This window comes from Cervus elaphus, chromosome 15 (assembly GCF_910594005.1).
Source record: "Cervus elaphus chromosome 15, mCerEla1.1, whole genome shotgun sequence".
In the NCBI taxonomy this organism is placed as follows: Eukaryota; Metazoa; Chordata; class Mammalia; order Artiodactyla; family Cervidae; genus Cervus; species Cervus elaphus.
This window is the reverse complement of record NC_057829.1, coordinates 39013186-39034987: the sequence shown is the minus strand read 5'-3', so window position 1 is coordinate 39034987 and position 21802 is coordinate 39013186. Positions and strand designations below refer to the sequence as shown.

The 21802-nt window shown below is 37.6% G+C and overlaps 1 protein-coding gene across 7 annotated transcripts in view; it reads right to left on the bottom strand.

The window, feature by feature from the left end:
• The window catches only part of CCSER2 (coiled-coil serine rich protein 2), a 161704-nt gene that overhangs the window by 47843 nt on the left and 92059 nt on the right, over positions 1–21802 (bottom strand). For all 7 annotated transcript variants that reach the window (XR_006345583.1, XM_043927108.1, XM_043927109.1 and 4 more), the window contains 2 exons: positions 8744–8827; positions 2676–2762 (listed from right to left, as the gene is read on the bottom strand). Coding sequence is in view for 6 of the 7 variants with exons in the window: in XM_043927108.1 (XP_043783043.1) it covers positions 2676–2762; positions 8744–8827 (171 nt within the window). In the remaining variant the exon portion in view is untranslated. The remainder of the gene's footprint in view (positions 1–2675; positions 2763–8743; positions 8828–21802) is intronic.

Here is a 21802-nt window from a genome sequence, read left to right as displayed (position 1 = left end):
TGGAGGTGGTCCAGCTGCTTGCGTCACAGAGGTTCTGGCAGCACCAAGTATTCAGGGGAGTTGGCAGCTAGGGCAGCAGGAAATACAGTGCTCTAGAAGGGTATGGCAACCAATATTGGCCAATATGCTCCAGTATTCTTGCCTGGAGAAACCCTTTCCCTGACAAAGAAGCCTGGAAGGCCAAGATCTACAGGGTTGCAAAGAGTCAGACACTACCAAAATGACCCTGCATGCATAGATGCAAGACTGTTTTTGCCTGTGGCAGTTCTGCCCCAGTGAGAGTTGAGCATGAAGGTGGCGCAGCTGCTTGGCTTGTGGGGACTCTGGTGGTACCATATGTGCAGGGACACAGACTGCCTCCACCGCAGGAGTTATGGCCCTATCAGAGTCTTTTTTCAAGCCTCTTGTAGCTGGCAATCAGAGGGCCTCTGTGGCCAGTCTTTCTCCGTAGCTCCACCCATTCAGGCACTCCGAGGGCTCCCTTGCCTGAGGTCCTTCTCTGTTGTTCCATGGGTCAGGGACAAAGAGGGGTCCCCCTGGCTGGGGTCCTAGTCTGTAGACTGGCGCATCAGGTACTTAAAGGAGCACCCTGGGTGGGGTCTTGCTCTGTAGTTCAGTGCATCAGGCGTTTGATGGGCCAGCCTCTCTACTGTTCAGCTGCCAATGCTGGCTTGTAGGGAGAGAGAGGCTACGGTGATGGCTCCATACCCTATGCGTGACTCAGCACAATCGCCTTGCTTCCATGGCTGCTTGGATTTCCTCCACAGGTATTTCCCACCACAATCTCCTCCCTCACATCCCCTCGATTCAGCTCTCCAGAGTCATCAGCAGCCCTCGCCCTGGGATTGCTTCACAATCCCTAAACTCCAGCTCCCAGCCACCACGCCTTCCAGGGGACCTGAGTCCCTGTCTGGGGTATGTACAGCTCTGGCAAGGACTATCTGATTCTCATTCCATTGAGGCTGCCAGAGATCAGCTGTTTCACTCGCAACCTTCAATGTTTCTCCTCCAACTCAGACAACTGCCCCGATGTGGGGATCAGATCTGTTTTAGTTCCCCTACCTGCTGAGGGCAGGTCCAGTCCTAACACTTCTGCATTTTCCCCTAGTTCCTTTGTCCTACCAAGTTTTGTGTGGTTCTATATGTTCTTTTCCTCTTGTCAGCTACTCCTGTTCACTCTCAGTTGGTATTCTGCATGCACTTCTGTGTCTGAATGTGTATTCCTGATGTATCCGTGGAGAGAGATGTACTCCACGTCCACCTACTGCTCCACCATCTTCTTCTCTGTCTTTAGTTTTGAAATACAAAAACTAGTCTTACTCTTGTCCTTTTAAATTTTATACTTGGTAGGCCCTCAATTTGCAGTATTGGGTTATTCTTTTTTTTCAGGTTCATTACTTTCCTCTGATACCCTTAATCATAACATCTGATCCATCTATGAAAGTGAAAGTGAAAAGTGAAAGTGAAGTCGCTCAGTCGTGTCAGACTTTTTGTGACCCCATGGACTATAGCATGCCAGGCTCCTCCGTCCATGGGATTTTCCAGGCAAGAATACTGGAGTGGGTTGCCATTTCCTTCTCCAGGGGATCTTCCCCACCCAGGGATAGAAACCAGGTCTTTCGCATTGTAGGCAGACGTTTTACTGTCTGAGCCACAAGGGAAGTCAAGGCACTGTCAAAAGATGGAGGATTGGGTGGTTCCCCAATGGTTGGGATGATCCTCCCCCTCATCAGCATATGAATTCACCCCATAGTGAAACCTAGCCAGGGCTCATTCCATGGCCGGAGCCCTAGCATACGGCAATGGCCTACACCCTGAAGAGTGTAGCTTCTCTCTGAATCCTAACAAATCCACCTCTGACTTATTGCTTTGTCTCTCACTGAATTTTTGCAATGAGACATCAGAGCCTGAGCTTTATTAGGTCTTGAGGCCAGGCATCCTGGGTTTTGGCCGGGCTTGTGTACACGGAGAAAGCTGCATCTATCCTTACTATTTATTCATAAGCTGGATCTCTGATTTGACCCCAGTGGCTCAAAGTTCAGTATGTTTGATTTTTTATATTCTGAGTGAAATTACTATTTCATATTGCCGAATTACTTTGCTTTGCCAATGTAAGTTTTTAACTTCCAAGAAAGCTTTGGCCTACTCTGGTTGTTATGCCATTATGTTCTTGTTATCCTGGCCTTTTATTGTTACAAACTAAATTATAATTAAATTCAACACACAGCACATACAGTTTTCATATGCAACTAATATCTGACATTGTAACAATTATAAAATTATAAAGAATCATATGGCTCTGAGAAATCACAGAACATCATCCATGGGGAAACATCTCTTTAGAATAACCTTCTTCTAACAAGATAGCCATTCAGATTTCTAAGACTGAATACCCAGTTTCATTCCTCAGTAACGTGAAGGCAACTTGGTGAATTTCAAATCTCCAAAACAGACACAACTGAAAATGGATTGAGTTTTTCACTTTGAAAAATTATTTAGACTGAAAGTTAAACCACATACTTTTATAGAGTGCATATAATGTAAAATCAATACAATAGTACAATTTTAAAGCCAAAAAATAAAGTCCAATTTCAATTCTTGCTAGTTTTACAGAAAATATATATATTGCCCAGTTTGAAAAGGTGTCACTTTACATACCACACTATAATACTTACAAGCTGATGTTCTAATAGTTGGATTTTTTCATCTTTTTTCTTTAGTTCCTCTTTAAGTTGTTTTATTTCATTTAGTAAATCTTCATTCTGAAATATTTTAAAAGATTCAATGTGAAGTATTTAATTGTATTTTAAAACACTAATGAAAAACGTTAAATTAATGATGCAGACTAAGCAATGAACTGTTTGTTTATTTAACATGAAGATTCTTCTTAAATATCCCAGCTATCTATCCATTACAAAAAACCCAGTTTGGTCTTCTAGGAACTCACAGTTTAATGGAGTCTGACACATAAACAATGAACAATAAGGGCAGCAACAGCTAACATTCACTGAGTACTAATCAGGTGCCAAGAGCTAAGTACTTTTGGGTATCTAAGTAATTGATTCCAACTGCAACTTTGAGGTAGCTACTATTATCCCCATTTCAAAGATAAGAGGAACTAAACCACGTAAGTAAAATAAATTATACACAAAATAATAACTTCAGCTAGATTTCAAGGAATATATGAGCTGCCTGTCAGAGGAAACGAAGGACACAAGTAGAGGAAACTGCATCATTAAAGGCACAGTGTCATTTTCATGGTTGGTGCAGAAATCAGTAGAAAGGTAAATGTGCCTGAAAGGGTATCGAGGAAGATTCTTTTTCTTTGAGCTACTTTCATAAGAACTGCCTGAATCAAAGAATAAATATCCTGTCAACTTAGTTTATAGGAAATTTCTATTAAGGCCAATCCCTTTCCCAAAATTTAAAAAAAAGAGAAAGAAAGAAAGAAATTCCTGAAAGTATTAACAGGTATTAACAAACCTCGTCTAGTCAAGGCTATGGTTTTACCAGTAGTCATGTATGGATGTGAGAGTTGGACTATAAAGAAAGCTGAGCGCCAAAGAATTGATGCTTTTGAACTGTGGTGTTGGAGAGGACTCTTGAGAGTCCCTTGGACTGCAAGGAGATCCAACCAGTCCATCCTAAAAGAGATCAGTCCTGGGTGTTCATTGGAAGGATTGATGTTGAAGCTGAAACTCCAATACTTTGGCCACCTGATGTGAAGAGCTGACTTATTTGAAAAGACCCTGATGCCAGGGAAAGATTGAGGGCAGGAGGAGAAGGGGACAACAGAGGATGAGATGGCTGGATGGCATCACCAACTCAATGGACATGAGTTTGGGTGAACTCCGGGAGTTGGTGATGGACAGGAAGGCCTGGCATGCTGCAGTTCATGGGGTCGCAAAGAGTCGGACACGACAGAGCAAATGAACTGAACTGAACACAAATCTATTGTCAAGGTAAGCAGGAATTCAGTTATATTGTCACATGTAAGGTATCATTATCTTATAGTTAGACCATTTTGTTTACTGCTATTTAATTATCCAGAAATATATACTGATGAAATAGTACTGCCAAGGGAAATTAAAGTTAACTGTTGAACAACACAGGTGTTCGGGGTGTCCACCCTATGCAAAGTAAAAAGATTTGGGTATAACTTTTAGTCAGTGCTCCACATCCTCCATAACCAGAGGGTTCACATCCTTGTATTCAACCAACTGCAGATCCATGTAGCACTAGAGTATTTTTTTAACAATCCAAGTATAAGTGGACCCATGCAGTTCAAAACTTGTTCAAGGGTCATCTGTAGAATATACACATAAATGATACATCTTTCCAAAGAGAATAATAAATAAGCAAATATAATGTGTTGGTAATGAGCAAAATATACCATCTTCTTCAGATAGGTTGGGAACAAAAAATATTGCAAACTCATTAATAAGAGATCAAAAACAAACATTTTATGAAGGCTCTGATGTATCAAATAAGCATCAGAATGGGGAAGAAACAACAGAGAAGAAAATATTTTTTTAATTTTGCAGTTGTTATGCACACAGCAATGGCAAAGAACTATTTATTATGTATGAAAAAATGACTTTCAGTTGAATTTTAAAAATGTTCAGGGACTTAAAAAAAATCATAAATCAAGACCAAAAAAAGATAGATTGCAAATCATGAGTTAAATTAGTCGGAGTACTCAATGTGATTAATAAGACTGCAGAAAAAAGGTACATTATCAGACATAAAGATTTATATTTTTGTTCAAACATACACCTGTATATAAAACAGTTACAAAAATTACTTGCACTCCAGTTTCAGTTGTGCAACTCTTATGCCAAAGAAATGATCCCAAGTACAAGAAAACCTATAACAAGATATCTTCTAGTTCACAAACTTAGAACTGCCTTATAAGAGGACAACTGAAATACAATGTACCAACTTGATGGAATACTATACAGCCATCATTCAGTCACTGCTAGGTTCTACTGATATTAGAGAAAAAGAACTCAAAAGTGAAATCAAAATGTGAGTATGGTAAAACATTTAGAGCCAACATGCTTATAGCATTATTTATATCATAAGCACTGCTCTAAAGATTTTACACATAAAGATAGGAAAAGGAAAACGTACCAGGAAATGGTTAACCCCAATGGGGTTTTAAAGGGTAAGTAAGAAGTTCTAACAACACAGTGTGGCAAACTTTTGACTTTAGGTTTAGGGATTCTGTAAGAAAATAGAGATGGGGACAAGCATAACATATTTGGAGAATTATAAGCAGTAATACTGTCACACGAAGGCTGTGGTGAACAGTAGGGAGCAATGTGGTTAGTAAACTAGGCAAGGGACAGGTCACAGAGGGCCTGAACATCAAGCATGCTTCAGCCAGGGAGTAACAGATAGATCTGCATTGGAGATGGCTTTGACAGCTGTTTGGAAGATATATTTGACAAGGATAACAAACCTAGGCTAAGAAACTGGTTATCAAGATGTTGCAGTACTCCAGGTGAGAGCAGGAGCCTGACCCAAGAGAGTGATAATAGGGAGGAGAAGAAAGAGGAAAAGAGATTTTGGCAGTTCACTGCATGTGAGAGAAGAGCACAGAAGAACAGTCAAGAGTGACATCTCCATTTCTAGCTTGGATGACATAGTAAACAGAAAGAAACAGAATGAAGGAAGAGAAATATGTCCAAAGAAAAATGTTTTTCAGTTTTAAAAATATTGTTAGAAGTACACACATCTGTGAGAGATGTGTTTGAAGTGTCCCACTATGAGTGGGACACTGGAAATGTCCAGTGGATAACCAGATTACCAAGTATGAGAGACAGTGATTGTATTGATACATATAAAAATCACTGTCTCTCATATTTGGTAATCTCGTTGTCCACTGGACATTTCCAATGCGTCCCACTCACAATGGGAAACCCGTGTTGGGGCTTCCCTGGTGGATCAGATGGTAAAGAGTCTGCCTGCAATGAAGACCTGGGTTCAATCCCTGGGTTGGGAAGATGCCCTGGAGAAGGGAATGGGTACCCACTGCAGTATTCTTGCCTGGAGAATTCCATGGACAGAGGAGCCTGGCAGGCTACAGTCCATGGGGTTGCAAAGAGCTGGACATGACTGAGCGACTAACAACACAACATGTTACATATGAAATCATGAGAGTAGAAAGTTCAATGAACACTGGACTAAAGATACAAACCTACATTCTAAAAAAGAAAAGAATCCAAGAAAGGTGGGCAAGCAGGTGGTATGGAGGAGGAGAGGGGATATTAAGGGTAAGGGAATTAAGAAAGAACTGACACAAAAACCAAGGGATAAAGCTTTTATGACAAAGGCCGTGCCAAACGTGTATTTTTCCAGGTTTCCACAACAACTAGAGAGTCAAGGAAAGGTTTGTCTGATTTACTGAATTTAGGATAGGTAACATACAGAAATTTATAAAGTGAGGATGAAGAGGAAGTAAAGAAAGCATACTAATGAGACATGAGAGAGGAGGCAGACACAGTTTGGTCTTTCACTGCAGAAGGAGATAAGAGCTGAGAACAAGAAAGGGAAGTCTTCCACAGCACAGTGGTCACTTTTCCCTGTAACTGAAATAAAGTAAATCAGAGTGACACAGACACAGATAGTTGGGAGGCAGAAAGGCAAAGATGAACACAAGGCAAATGCAGCAGCTGAGAAGAGGGACTGAGAAAGGGATTGAGACAAGTAGTCAATGTCTGAAACAGCTCATCAGGACATGGGATAGGGAGCTGTCCTGGGATAAAGGAGAGACTGGTGACATGGCAGGTCTAGTGGAGATTTTAGGCCCTAAAGTTGTAATGGTATAAGTCACAATATTTGTTTCACTTGAAATTGAACTGCAAAACCATCTTAAATGAGAAGATTTGAGGATTTGCTGATGAAAGTGAAGGACTGTCTAGTACACTAGAAAGATTAAGTATGAGCTATTGCATGCATGTGTGCTCAGTTGTGTCTGACTGTTTGTGACCCGGTGGCCAGGCTCCTCTGTCTTTGGAATTTTCCAAGCAAGAATACTGTAATGGATTGCCATTTCCTACACATAGGAGATCTTCCTGATCCAGGGATTGAAGCCCATCTCTTATATGTCCTACACTGGAAGGCAGATTCTTGACTATTGGCACCACGTAGGAAGCCCAATGAGAAACTGCATCTAACCTCAAAAAGAAGGAAGAAAGACTAGGAAACATCTGCCTGAAAGGAAAGGCACTGAGGCCAAGAAATAAATCCATGGTATGTCTATCTTATAGTATTAAACATACAGACAAACTTTAAAGGAAGATGGGAAAAAAAAGACACTAGTTCTGCAAAAAAGGTTGGAATTAAATTTTTCCTTTAAAAAGAATTTATTTATATATAAAAAACTTCTCACAAAAAAATTTAGAAAAAAGTCAATTTTTACTTTTAAAGCAGCAATCACAAAACAAACAAACAAACAAAAACAACTGAGACACAACCAGAAATCATCTAAATCAATGGCTCTCAAGGGAGTACACAAGTAAGTTTTTCAAAAAGAGATGTCCTCCTGCAAACCTATTATTATACTCACAACAGGATGGAAACCTGGAGATGGGAAGAAATTTATATAAGAACAGGTAGGTAACACACTGAAAAGCCAAGATCAGATAACCAGATGTGACTATTATCTGATATTTTTTGATTTTGTGTTTTATACATAACTTTGTTCCCCAAAAGTCACTCCATATTCTATGAGAAAACTGTGCTTCCCTGACGCTTAATATCAAGCCTGGTCATTTGACCTGTTTTGGAAGCAACATTATGTTACATGCAACCAATGTATTCTGCCAACACTACTTTCCCTCAGGTACAAAAAGCATGTCCCTCATCCAGAATCCCAAAAAGAAGAAAAAACATGAAGTCTCACTAATCTACAACCAAAATGCAACATAATGAGAAATAATAAGAAATAAACTTTTGTTAAAAACAAACAAAAAAAAAGAAAGAAACTTTTGTTATTGTAAGCCACCAATATCTTGAGGCTGTTACTACAGAGACAAGTAGAACACACTGACTACAATACTTTGAAAACTAAATGTGAAAGGAAACAATAATTTTACCTGCAACTAGGAAAGACAAGAATACTTGTATGTCCTTAAGAAATAAATATGTGATTCAGGAAGATACAAAAAGAACTTCCTTCAACTAAAACAAGACTAAAGATGAGAACTATAAAAAAATATACCTTCAAGTAGAAAATGCATCTGCATTCTATATATCTTTAAACATAAAAAAAAACATGTCATTTTCAGCTAATAGTTCTTCAATATTGTGATTTTATATATATATATATATATATATATGTATATATATATATATATATACACACACACACACACATATATATGAGAAGTACCTATTAACAGTTTTAGTTTTTATTGGTAGTCATATTTTAAATTGTTATTCATAATTCTGGGGAAAAAAGATTTAATTAGTTAATTAATTTTTAAAAAAGAATCCTATACCAATATTAATACAGGGACAGATGACTATCCAACTGATAAAACAAACTCAAAGTACCACAGGGATATAAATTTAATTTAAAAAGTGAGTAAAAATGAAAAGCAAATCTGACCAAAACCAAAGATAACAAAATTGCATGTTTAAATATATTTATTATTAGAAGTTTTATTACTGCCTTATAATTTTAGTAATAAAAAGACTTTTTTTAAAATTCAGCATGACTACCTAGTCATCGTACCTTGCATATTTGATCACCATCTTCTGGTTCCGGACTAGATGGCAATGAGAGTTGAACATCATGCAATGAACCACTTCCATCATGCTGTCAGAAAGAAAAGGAAAACGCAAGAGTAATACAATTAACTGCAGACATTCTGCTCAACCTGAACTCACCCCAGACCAAATGCTAGAATGGTAATAAATTAAGATTTTAGAAATCTCCTTTTTACCTCCATGCACTGATAGAAACAAACACAGAAGAGGAAACAGAGTTCAAGAAAGAATATTTTGTGGAACATTCACTATGTAAGTTGATGGTGAGAAAGCCACTGAAAGTTTTAGAATGGGAAAAGAAATATGGCACAATTCCTTAAAAATGTTAAGATTACTTCACCTAGGAAAAATGTAAAATAAAAGTCAAATCAAACCTGATCTGAATCAGATCTGGTGCTTTGAGTACAAAGGAGTCAGAAACAATAATATTAAATGACTCAAAAAGATCTGACCACAGAAAACATTTGATTAAAAACAAGACACATGAGTATACATACTGCATGACTTTATCAAGTTTGAGAAGAGGTAAAATTAATTTATGGTGCTAAAAATCACAACAGTGGCTGACTTAGGAGAAAGCGGTTATTTACAGTAAAGTGCATTATAACCCATAAAGATGCTGGAAATGTTTTATGTCCTCTCTGTATGGCAGTTACACGGGTACATACAAGTGAAAAGTACAAGCTTTACACTTAAGACTGGTACACCTCAAGCACTTCACCGGATATACGCTATACCTGAATTTTAAAAATTGAAAAAATTAAAGTTTTTGTCCTTAAACCCAATTTTTAAAAAAACAACAGAGTATCATTAAGTCCTACCCCTTACTGAAATAGTTTAGGAATAATCAGATAAAACATGGCATGTCCAATGATTCACAGACAACCTTAAAAAAGATGAACTAGAAAAGAATATGCCTGGGATGATGGTGAGGGACCTAGACTCTGATCAATGCAGTACAACTGCAGCTCAATATCTTATTTGTTCAGATGGTACCTGGCTGCCCTGTGATACCCACTGAATCAACAGCCTTCAAGGAGCACTACCACAGCACCTATCCGTCCTGAAGGAAATCTCCCAGACATGGCAATCTCCTACACTGGAACAGAAGTGCTAAAAGGCACAAGTATACAGATCATCTTCTTCTTTATTTATGGTACTGTATATACCTACTGAATCAGAAACTCTAGTGATGGGGCCTAGGAATGAGTATTTAGAAAAACACAACAAGTGAGAGTGACTGACAGTGAAGTATTAGCATTTGTCAAATTTTCAGCAGAGATAAATTACATTTTTATTGGTAATGCCATAGACATTAAGGATTCGACCTGAGAAAGAATGCATCATCCTAATGAGTAACAAGTGTTTACAGAACACATTAAAAATGATTTTAAAAAAAATAAGGAATATACAAGACTCATTTTAGTAAACTTTATCTCTGCCTTGAACTATAAAGACAGAGCCATTCCTAAAAACCAGACGTCTACAGACAAAAACAAAGAAGAAAGAAACAAATTAGATCATTCTTTAACACCACACACAAAAGTAAGCTCAAAGTGGATTACAGACCTAAATGTGAGACCAGATATTACTAAACTCCTGGAGAAAAACACAGGCAGAACACTCTGACATAAATCGCAGCAATATCCTTTTCCAGCCAACTCCCAGAATAATGGAAATAAAGACAAAAATAAACAAATGGGACCTAATTAAACTCTAAAGCTTTGGCACAGCAAAGAAAACAAAAAACAAAACGAAAAGACAACCCACAGATTAGGAGAAAATATTTGCAAATGATGTGACCAACAAGGGATTAGTCTCCAAAACTTACAAACAGCTCAGGAGACTTAACAATACCAAAACAAACAACTCAACTGACAAATGGGCAGAAGAACGAAACAGAAATTTCTCCAAAGACATACAGATGACCAAGAGGCACATGAAAAGATGTTCAACATAGCTAATTATTAGAGAACTGCAAGTCAGAACTACAATGATATATCACCTCACACCAGCCAGAATGACTATCATCAAAAAATACACTAATAATAAATGTTGGAGAGGATGTGGAGAAAAGGAAACCCTCCTACACTGTTGGTGGGATTGTAAATTGGTACAGCCACTAAAGAGAATAGTATAGAGGCTCCTTAAAAAACTAAAAGCAGATCTACCATATGACCCTGCAATCCCACTCCTGGGCGTATATCTGGAGAAAAACATGATCTGAAAAGATACATGCACCCCAATGTTCACTGTAGCACTGTTTACAATAGCGAAGACATGTAATCAACGTAAATGTCCTTTGACAGAGAAATGGATAAAGAAGATGTGGTACACATATACAGCGGAGTATTAGCCATTAAAAAGAATGAAATAACGCTATTTGCAGCAATATGGATGGACCTAAAGACTGTCATAATGAGTGATGTAAGTCAGACAGAGAAGGAAAAATGTCATTCGACAATGACTTGTATGTGGGATCTAAAAAAAAAAAAAATTATACAAAGGAACTTACCTAAAAAAAGAAAAAGAGATTCTTAGAGAATGAACTATGGTTGCCTGTACACACTGCTATATTTAAAACAGATAACCAACTATATAATTCGGATAACCTACTGCATAGCACATGGAACTCTGGTTATGTGGCAGCCTGGATGGGAGAGGAATCTGGGGGAGAATGGATACATGTATATGGATGGCTGAGTCCCTCCACTGTTCATCTGAAACTAACGCAACAATATTAATCAGCTATACCCCAATACAAAATCTTTTAAAAGTTAAAAAAAAAAAAATAACAAGGCTAGTCCTATATATAAGTATATATTTGATAAAAGAGGAACTATAAAACTTGACTTATTTTCCAACCTCTACAATACCTTCCTGCCTACTGCAAAGCAGGAACCCCAAGGAAAAGGAGACAACACAAGCTCACACTGCTTTGCCTTGGACATGGATTTAGTTGTGGGTGTGCACTAGAACAGGAACTTTCACCGTAGAGGAAAAAAGGCAAGCCCATAGAAATAGAAAATACCAGGATGTCATGAAGAAAGTAACTCTAGAAAATTATATATAAATATCTAGGTTCACCACTCCTGAGCATAACACTTGCTTGGATCTGATCCTAAGAAGCATTTCAAAGAGTTTGAGAAATAAACCAAGACCACAATGCCTAAGTCCCAAGCTGGCCACTGGAAAGTATACACTCAAAACAGACCTGGAAGGCACGACAAAGGCTTTGGAAACAACTGACATTACAACCACAACCCAAAGGTGGCTAATCAGAACTTGCCATGTGATCCCAACTAAATAATCTATCTGCTTAAAAGAAAAAAAAAAAAAATCAACATTTTCCATAAACAATATTTTTGTTTTAAATGGAAAACAATATTTTCATTTAAACAATATTAAGAGAAAAAAAAATAAGAAAAAAAAAAAAACCAATATTAAGAGTCTCATAATACAACATTCAAGCATCTAAGATATAATCCAATACTCAATGTACAAAGAAAGAAAACCTCAAGAAGCACAGAAAAAGCCAATTAACATCAATGACAAAATTAAAAAGTTAAAATTAAATGACAAAAAAAAATTAAAACTAACTACAAGAGATTTTAATAGAGCCATTATAAAAATTCTCCAAAAGTAAGGGTGAACTCTTAAAGGGAACAGAAAGTCTCAGCAAAGACAACACACAAAGCAGAAAATGACAATGTTAGAACTGCAAAGATTCAATAACCAAAAAATTTTAATGCACTAGATGCATTAGATACTAGATTCACTAAATACTATGGTACTTAGACTAAATACAGTATCAGCATTTGAGTTACAGATTGAACATAAAGACAGATCAACAGAAATCCAATCTGAACAATAAAGAGAAAACAAGTTGGGGGAGGGGTAAAAAACAGAGCTTGGTGCAGGAGCTACAGGACAATAACAAGAGATCTAATATTTATATCACTGAAGTCATAGAAGATAGGGCTCGGGGCAAAAACTTTTGAAGAAATAATGGATAAATACACTGCATATCTGGTGAAAGACATGAACCTACATATTTGAATAGTTCAATTTAAAAGAATAGAAAATAGAATGTGCTCTCTGAACATAATAGAATGTTAAATAGAGAATCAAAACCAGAAAAAAAATCTTCAAACACAAGAAACTTCTTTGATCCATGGGTCAAAAGAAGTACCAAGGTAAATAAGAAAATATTTTGAAGTGAAGTGAAGTCACTCAGTCGTGTCCGACTCTTTGCAACCCCATGGACTGTAGCCTAACAGGCTCCTCTGTCCATGGGATTTTCCAGGCAAGAGTACTGGAGTGGGTTGCCATCTGAGTTGAAAGGAAAATGAAACCACATATTAAAATCTGTGGAACACAATTAAAGCAGTGCTTAGAAGGAAAAATTACTGTATCAGATACTTATATTAAAGCAAAGTTGTCAAATCCATAACTGGAGCAAAATAAAGCCAGCACAAACAGAAAGATGAAAATAAGAGTATGGAAATTAATGAAACTGAAAATCAAGAAACAGAAATCAGTGAAGCCAATTTAAAACATGCAGGGAAAAAAAAGAAATCAATGAAGCCAAGCAGGTTTTTTGACAACTGCAAACCATCACCAAAACAGGCAAAAGGCATTTATAAAGTGACTACTTTTAACAAGAGCAACAACAAAAATAATGATAATGTGAAAACCTATTGTTTTAACTGACTTCATTAACTCAAATTTTAAATACTTGCCCAAAAAGTACATTCAATTTTTTCAATATCCATTTGTCTCATTATTTACATAACTGATAAAAAACATATATATAAAGAACTATCAATAATCAAAAATAAAACAAAAATTTTGTTAGCAAAAAAAATAGACACTTCAAAAAAAAAAAAATAGACACTTCATAAAGAAGATACACAATTGGAAAATAAGCATAAGAAAAGATGCTAAATGTCATTAGTCATTAGGCAAATGCAAATTAAAACCAGAGTGAGATACCAATGCATACCTATGGGAAGGGCTTTTGAAAAATATTGACAATATCAGTGTGGACCAGGATGCAGAATACTTGGAACTCTCCTTAATCATGGTAGGAATACAAAATCAAATAACCACTTTGGAAAACAGCTTGGTGATTTCCCAAGAAGTTAGATATATACTTATCACCCAGCATTCCCGTGCCCAGGTGAGAAATTAAAACATCCTCACATGAAAATCTGTGCACGAATGTTTATAGTGGCTTTATTCATAACTGCCAAAAACTGGAAAAAGACACAAATATCCTTCAACTGCTAAACAGATAAACAGGCTATGACATATGTATACAGTATACTACTACTAAGAAGGGCAATGCCAAAGATTCTGCAAACTACCATACAACTCACAGGTTTACTTCACACACTAGCAGATAATGTTCAAAGTTCTTCATGCTGGACTTCAACAGTATATAAACCTAGAACTTCCAAATGTACAAGCTGGATTTAGAAAAGGCAGAGGAACCAGACATCAAATTGCCAACATCTGCTGGATAACAGAAAAAGCAAGAGAATTCCAGAAAAAAATCTACTTCTGCTTTATTGACTACACTCGAGCCTTTGACTGTGTGGATCACAATAAACCACGGAAAATTCTTAAAGATATGGGACTAGCAGACGACCTTACTTGTTTGCTGAGAAATCTGTATGCAGGTCAAGAAGCAATAGTTAGAACCAGACATGGAACGACGGACTGGTTCAAAATGGGAAAGGAGTACATCAAGGCTGTATATTGATGCCCTGCTTATTTAACTTATATGCAGAGTATATCATGTGAAACACTGGGCTGGATGAATCACAAGCTGGAATCAAGACTGCTGGGAGAAATATCAATAACCTCAGATATGCAGATGACACCACCCTTATGGCACAAAGTGAAGAGGAACTAAAGAGCCTCTTGATGAAGGTTGAAAGAGGAGAGTGAAAAAGCTGGCTTAAAATTCAACATTCCAAAAACTAAGATCATGGCATCTGGTCCCATCACTTCATGACAAACAGATGGGGAAGAAAATGGAAACAGTGATAGACGTTATTTTCTTGAGCTCTATCATCAGCATGTTACTGGATGCAGTGACTGCAGCCATGAAATTAGAAGATGCTTGCTCCTTGGAAGAAAAGCTATGACAAGCTGAGACAGTGTATTAAGAGGCAGAGGCATCACTTTATCAACAAAGGCCCATATAGTCAAAGCTATGATTTCTCCAGTGGTCATGTAAGGATGTGAGAGTTGGACCATAAAGAAGATTGACTGCCAAAGAATTGATGCTTTCCAACTGTATTATTCAAAAGAGAAGACTCTTGAGGGTCCCTTAGACTGCAAGGAGATCAAACCAGTCAATCTTAAAGAAAATCAACCCTCAATATTCACTGAATGGTGTTGAAGCTGAAGCTCCAATACTTTGGCCACTTGATACAAACAGCTGAGTCAGTGAATAAGACCCTGATGCTGGGAAAGATTAGAGGCATGAAGAGTAGGGGGCGACAGAAGCTGGAGATAGTGGATAGGGAAGCTTGGCAAGCTGCAACCCACTGGGTCAGAAAGAGGCGGACATGACTGAGTGACTGAACAACAAATACAACATCAATTTTGCCTCTTATCTAAAAGGGCTAAAATATATTTACTATATGGCCAAAGGAAAAGTTTTCAAAAGTTTCAGAAGTTTTGCTTTAGGACACAAAGGAAATATCAACACATTCCAAAGAATTTATATCCCATAGACATTATTCTTTACTTAAAGTTTTAAGATTTGTTGTTATTTAGTTGCTAAGTCGTGTCTGACTCTCTGCAACCCCATAGACTGTAGCCCGCCAAGCTCCTCTGTCCGTGTGACTTCCCAGGCAAGAATACTACAGTGGGTTACCATTTCCTTCTCCAAAGGATATACCCAGCCCAGGGATCGATCCCATTAGCTCCTGCACTGCAGGGGTTTTTTTTCTTACTGCTGAGCCGCCAGATTAGAAATTAATTAAAAAAGAAGTCTTGTATACCAAACCTGCATTTTTGAAAATTAAAAAAATTATTCTAAATAAAATAAATCTATAGCATGGCCCAAGACAACTGGGATTCATCAATGTTTAAGTTACTGGCATATCGCTAAGAGTTAGACACAACTGGACGACTGAACAACCACATGTTTCAAAGGCATGTCTCAGAGCCTTCCAATTTTTAACAGGCTAATAGTATAGATTCAAGAGATCAAAGAAAGAAAAGGCTATTATTTCCATCAAGGCACCAAAGTTTAAACATCATGAATATAATCTCCAATTCTATCTATAATAAAACCACATACCCTCCAAATAACTTTGACACTAAATAATAGTAGTACTCTCTATAAAACCTTGACTTAGATGAAAAGTATTCAGGCCAAAATTAGGAAACACTTTGAGAGAAGTCCTTTTAAGCTTTGGGGGTGGTGGGGGAGAATCATAAAACGTACAGAAAACATTCCCTTTTTAAGAATCACTGAATAACAACCATGCTTCACACTACACACACTAGCACCGTGCTCAGTCACTTCAGTCATGGCTGACTCTGTGACCCCATGGACTATAGCCCACCAGGCTCCCCTGTCGATAGGATTTCAGGCACAAATACTGGAGTGGGTTGCCATTTCCTCCTCCAGGGGATCCTCCTGACCCAGGATCAGGTCAGGATCTTCCTGACCCGTGTCTCTTATGTCTCCTGAATTGGCAGGCAGGTTCTTTACCACTAGCACCACCTCAGGAGCTAATGTTTATTGACCAGTGTTGGGCACTGTTCTAAGCATTTTATATAAACATATTTAATAAATGCATAGATGCAAAAACATAAAAACTATAACACACCGCTGCACAAAAGTAAACAATTCATAGCTAACTGATTATCCAAGTATTCTAGTTGCTTTATTAAGAGAAGTGTTTCAGCAGTTTCTGTGGGTTCTAGTTGAACTTGTAACAATATTGCTTGCACTTTATATTTTGGGTTTTTGGCCATGAGGCATGTGAGATTTTAGTTCCCTGACCAAGAATGGAACCCATGACCCCTGCATTGTAAGGCAAAGTCTTAACCACTAGACCACCAAGGAAGTCCTAGTTAGGATTTCTGAGCTCTGAATGCAATTAACCTTAAGTTGATTAACTCTTGTGTCATTAGCATTTTATTAAAGATTCAAAAAGACAGGTAAACCTTCCTCTGTTCTAAGAGGAAGAATTCCACCATCTACCATTTTTCTTTTTCAACAAAGCATTAAAGTAAACTTTTGTTTCAATATTTAAACTCTTCACATATCAATATGTAGCAAACCCTATAACAAATTCCATCTTACCCAGGTGGGTCTTCCATTAGTTTGCAAAAACTGGGATCTTCCTATAAGTTCCAAAGCAGCTGCAACGGACATGGACACTTGAAATGAACTAACCAAAAGCCTGGCAGCACTGACCAATCTCTGCTGACAAGCAGCATTAGTGATGTCAACAAAGCTCTCTTGTGTTTCTGATATGCTACAATACAATCACAAGAGGCATCCTAGGAAAGGGAGTGGAGGAAGAGGAGAGATTTTTTTCATTTTCTTTTCATAAGTCACTTTTTTAAAAAGCAGAAGTAAATGGACGAACATCCTATCACATCACACAAACTGTAGAATGTGCGCTAAGATAAATTTTTGAGTAATGCTGTAATTCACCTATGGGATTTAAAATCAAAAGACTCAAACTATATTTGGAAAGATTATAAAAATATAAAGTCTGATTTTCAATAAGTTTAAGAAATGAGTTGATCCTCACAGATGCTTGGGGCAAAGACATTCTCAAAATAGAAAAATTTTACTGACATTCAAATTAACTAGAACATTGTTATATATGGCTAAAATCTGTAATATTCTAAGCAAACCTTATTTATAAATTTCATCAGTTTAAACTTTTTTATTAAACCTAAGTGTTCAACTTGTACATATAGATACCTTTTTCTATAGGTTTATTTTTACATTTAAAAATACTAGTTGTAGATTTCTTCTAATCTTTCCACATTTAAAAAAATATTTAACTCTTCAAACCATCTGGTTTACTGGCTTCCCTGGTAGTTCATCTGGTAAAGAACCTGCCTGCAAAGCAAGAGACCCTGGCTCAATTCATGGGTCGGGACGATCCCCCGGAGAAGGGATAGGCTACCCACTCCAGTACTCTTGGGCTTCCCTGGTGGCTCAGACTATAAAGAACATGCGTACAGTGTGGGAGACCTGGATTCGATCCCTGGGTTAGGAGAGATCCCATGGAGGAAGGCATGGCAACTCACTCCAGTATTCTTGCCTGGAGAATCCCCGTGGACAGAGGAGCCTGGTGGGCTTAAGTCCATGGGGTCGCAAAGATTTGGACATGACTGAGTGACTAAGCACAGCATAGTTTCTATACTATTCTACTTTATTAGGAAAAATAGTTATGATGGACAAAATTTATTTCAAAATCTACTAACCAGCTGTAACACATAGTTTTAAGAACAATGTACTAGACACAGGAGAAGAATTACATCTTCCTTCTTTTTATCTTCATTACCAGCACAATCCTTAAAACTCAACAAGTGCTTAATAAAGTATATTGAATGATAAAATAACAATCCATGGATTCTAAAGTAGAAAGAATTAGCTTTTTAGGCAGCTACATAAAATTATAAGCACTACCAGTAATTAAAAATTCTTGACCACATTTTTATCATTATTGATGTTGCTACTGTCAGTAATATAACAGCTAACATTATTAACTGCTTTCTATGCATCAGACACTATGCTTAGCACTTGATCTAAATTTCCTCGTTTTCTTTACAACAGTCCTGAAACAGGAGCTACTATAATTTCTACTTCTTTTATGAGGAAATCTAGGCATAAGAAGTTTAAGTAATTTAACTTATCCAAGATCACACAACAGACAAGTGGAAAAAATGTCCTGAATTCAAATTCTAATTTTTGAATACATCTATTATCATTAACTTTCATCATTATTCTGGAAACTTATTGTCTCAATTAACCCACAACTAAAAATAACTCAAATGTCTATCAACAAGTAAATGGGTGAAAATAAAACTGTGGTATACACACACACACATAATGGAATGTTATCCAACAATAAAAAGTAATAAACTGAAACTCACAAAACACAGATGAGTATCAAAATCATTATGGTAAGTGAAAAAATCCAGCAACAAAAAAGCACACATTGTATAGTTTAGAGGAAGACAAACCTTTCAGATGAAATTCTAGAAAGGACAAAACCTTAGTAACAGAAAGCAGAGCAATGGCTGCCTGGGCCAGGTTTGAGAGAAGACTGATTACAAAGGGACATGAGAAATTTTAGCAGTGACAGAAATGTCCTATATCTTGATTGTTGTGGTAGTGGTTACACAGCTGTATATATTCATCAAAACTCAAATTATATACTTAAAATAGGCACACTTCATTTGAAGGCAAATTCTATCTTGATGAAGTCAATCATTTTTTTAAAATTTGCTTCTTTTTTCTCCTCACTTTCCTTTATCTTCCTGAATGAGGCAAAAATAAATAAATAAATACGTCTCCAACCAAAAAGGACAGCCCAGCACAGGGTTTCAGAATCTAAGGAGGTTGAACAACAGGTCCCTGCTGGTGGCCAGCTTACCAAGGCATGTCAGAGCTTAGAAGACTGAAAAGGGCATACACAGAGGGGATGGGAGAACAATTTGATACCAGAGTCAAATCTGAATAGAATGAGGAGGATATATGTGCAGCCTGGTGTGGGCTCTAAGTCTAAGCAGAGTGGCGTGGAGTGGGCACACTCCCACAGGAGGGCCTTCAGAGAGCTACCAGAGCTCAAGCAGCAGGAAGAGGGTATCTCTGCAGGAAAAGGCCCGGTGTCAGGTGTCAGACCCAAGTAGGGTTAAGACGGCACCCACGTGCAGGCATCGACTGACATCTGTAGTGTCAAGGCCAAGCAGAGTGAAGCGGCATCCACAGGAAGAGGAGACTGGCGTGGAGTCTCAGAATCCACGAGGCTGACAAGGAGTCAGAGGCCACGTAGGGTGAGGAAGGTGTGCACGGGAGAGGAGCCAGGCATGGAGATTCAGAATCCTGGAGGGGTGAGGAGGTCAAGTGTACAGGAGAGGCAGTGAGAAGCTGATTATAGTCAGGAGAATTGGTTAAAAGAGTAAATATATTATGGTCAACGAAGTGAAAAGAAAACTGAGCAAGTACCACAGTTTGAAGAAATCTACAAAAACGTGACAACTTTTAAAAGCAACATGTGATGGTAAACCAGATCTTTTTGTTATAAAAAAATACTACACCAGGACAAAGGGCAAAATCTGAATGGGCTCTGAGGATTAAATGGTAGTAATATGTCAATGTTTCAGAATTTCCTGATTTTGAAATGCAGAATAAAGCCACAACTAAATACTACTAGAGTCCCATTACATGACAAAAATTAAGAAGTCTGATAATACCAAGTGTTGCTCAGATGCGGAATAATGCAAAAAAGCATTTACTACTTGAAGAGAGTGAAACAGATTGAACAATTTTGGAAAATAGTTTTGTATTTCTGGAATATTTCTATGCCCCAAGACACAGAAATTCCACTCCTAGTTAGTTATTCCAGAAGAATTTTCATACATGTATACCAGGAATACTTCATATCAATAATATCTGTCATAGCAAAAAAAAACCCTGGAAAGAACCAAAATGGACATCAATAGTAAAATGGAGAAAGAAACTGCTCAGAATTGGACACTACAAAAATGAAAATTAATGAAGCAGAACTAAATATTAAAGAACCTTAAAGAAAACGCTGAATGGAAGAAGCAATTCACAGAGAAATACTTACAGTATAATTTCATTTATATAAAGTTCTAAGAGACAAAACTAGTATATTTATAGGGACACAGACGGTGAAAGTGTTAGTCACTCAGTCGTGTCCAACTCTGTGACCCCATGAACTGTAGCCTGCCAGGTTCCTCTGTCCATAATATTCTCCAGGTCAAGAATACTGGAGTGGGTTGCCATTCCCTTCCCCAGGGGATCTTTCCAATCCAGGAGAAGAACCTGGGTCCCCTGCACTGCAGGCAGATACTTAACCAGGTGAGCCAACAGAGATGGCCAAAAATTAACAGAAAACGAAATGCAGGGAATACTAGATTCTGGAAAGGGAACATACTGCAATGAAGAATGAAAATGAACACTTCTTAATGTCTCATTCCTTAACCTGGGTGGTGAGTATAAAACTGGGTCATGTTATTCATTAAAAGGTACCCTTAAACTGTATACGCTCTTTTTACGTATATTTCATGAACTTATTTTTCCTGTTATGATGAAAAAAGTTGGGGATAGAGAACCTTGAGTTCCCTGACTTTTTTGTGGTTCTCTGCCACCAGGTGGCAATCATTCAGCAGCTCCTCAACTTTTAGTGCACTCATCCAGGATGCTACTGCAGTAAATGGTCCATCCACCCGGCACTGCACCCATGCACCCATTCCCCCCACACACAGAGACAGAGAGAGAGAGAGACAGACCGACAGACAAGAGAATTATGTGAGAGACACACTACTGGTTTTATTCTCAACACTGGAGCTGAGAGGAAACAACAAAACAAAACATTTGTATGGCATACCTGATAGTTCATAAAACACTCATGCTCATGCCAGGGAGACAGGGTATGAATCACCAGGATCAAATAGCTAGACAGGTATGAATCATCAAGATCAAATATTTTGTAATCCCAAAGAAAAATATCAAAGAGATACCATCATGTACTTCTCACTACTCCACATTAGATTTTTCATTTCTCACTCCAAGGTTAAAACAGACGCTGAATGTGATAATATGATAAAAGCAAACAGGGAAAATAATGAACTAAGAGTGAAGAAAATGGATGACCAAAACCACTCATGCTCATGTGAGTGAGAAATATGGGAATTAACTGGAAGTCTGCATAAGGCAAGAATAGATTCTCAGTCTTCTAACTCTATTCCAAGAAGAAAAAAAAGCAGAAATTTCTTCTCT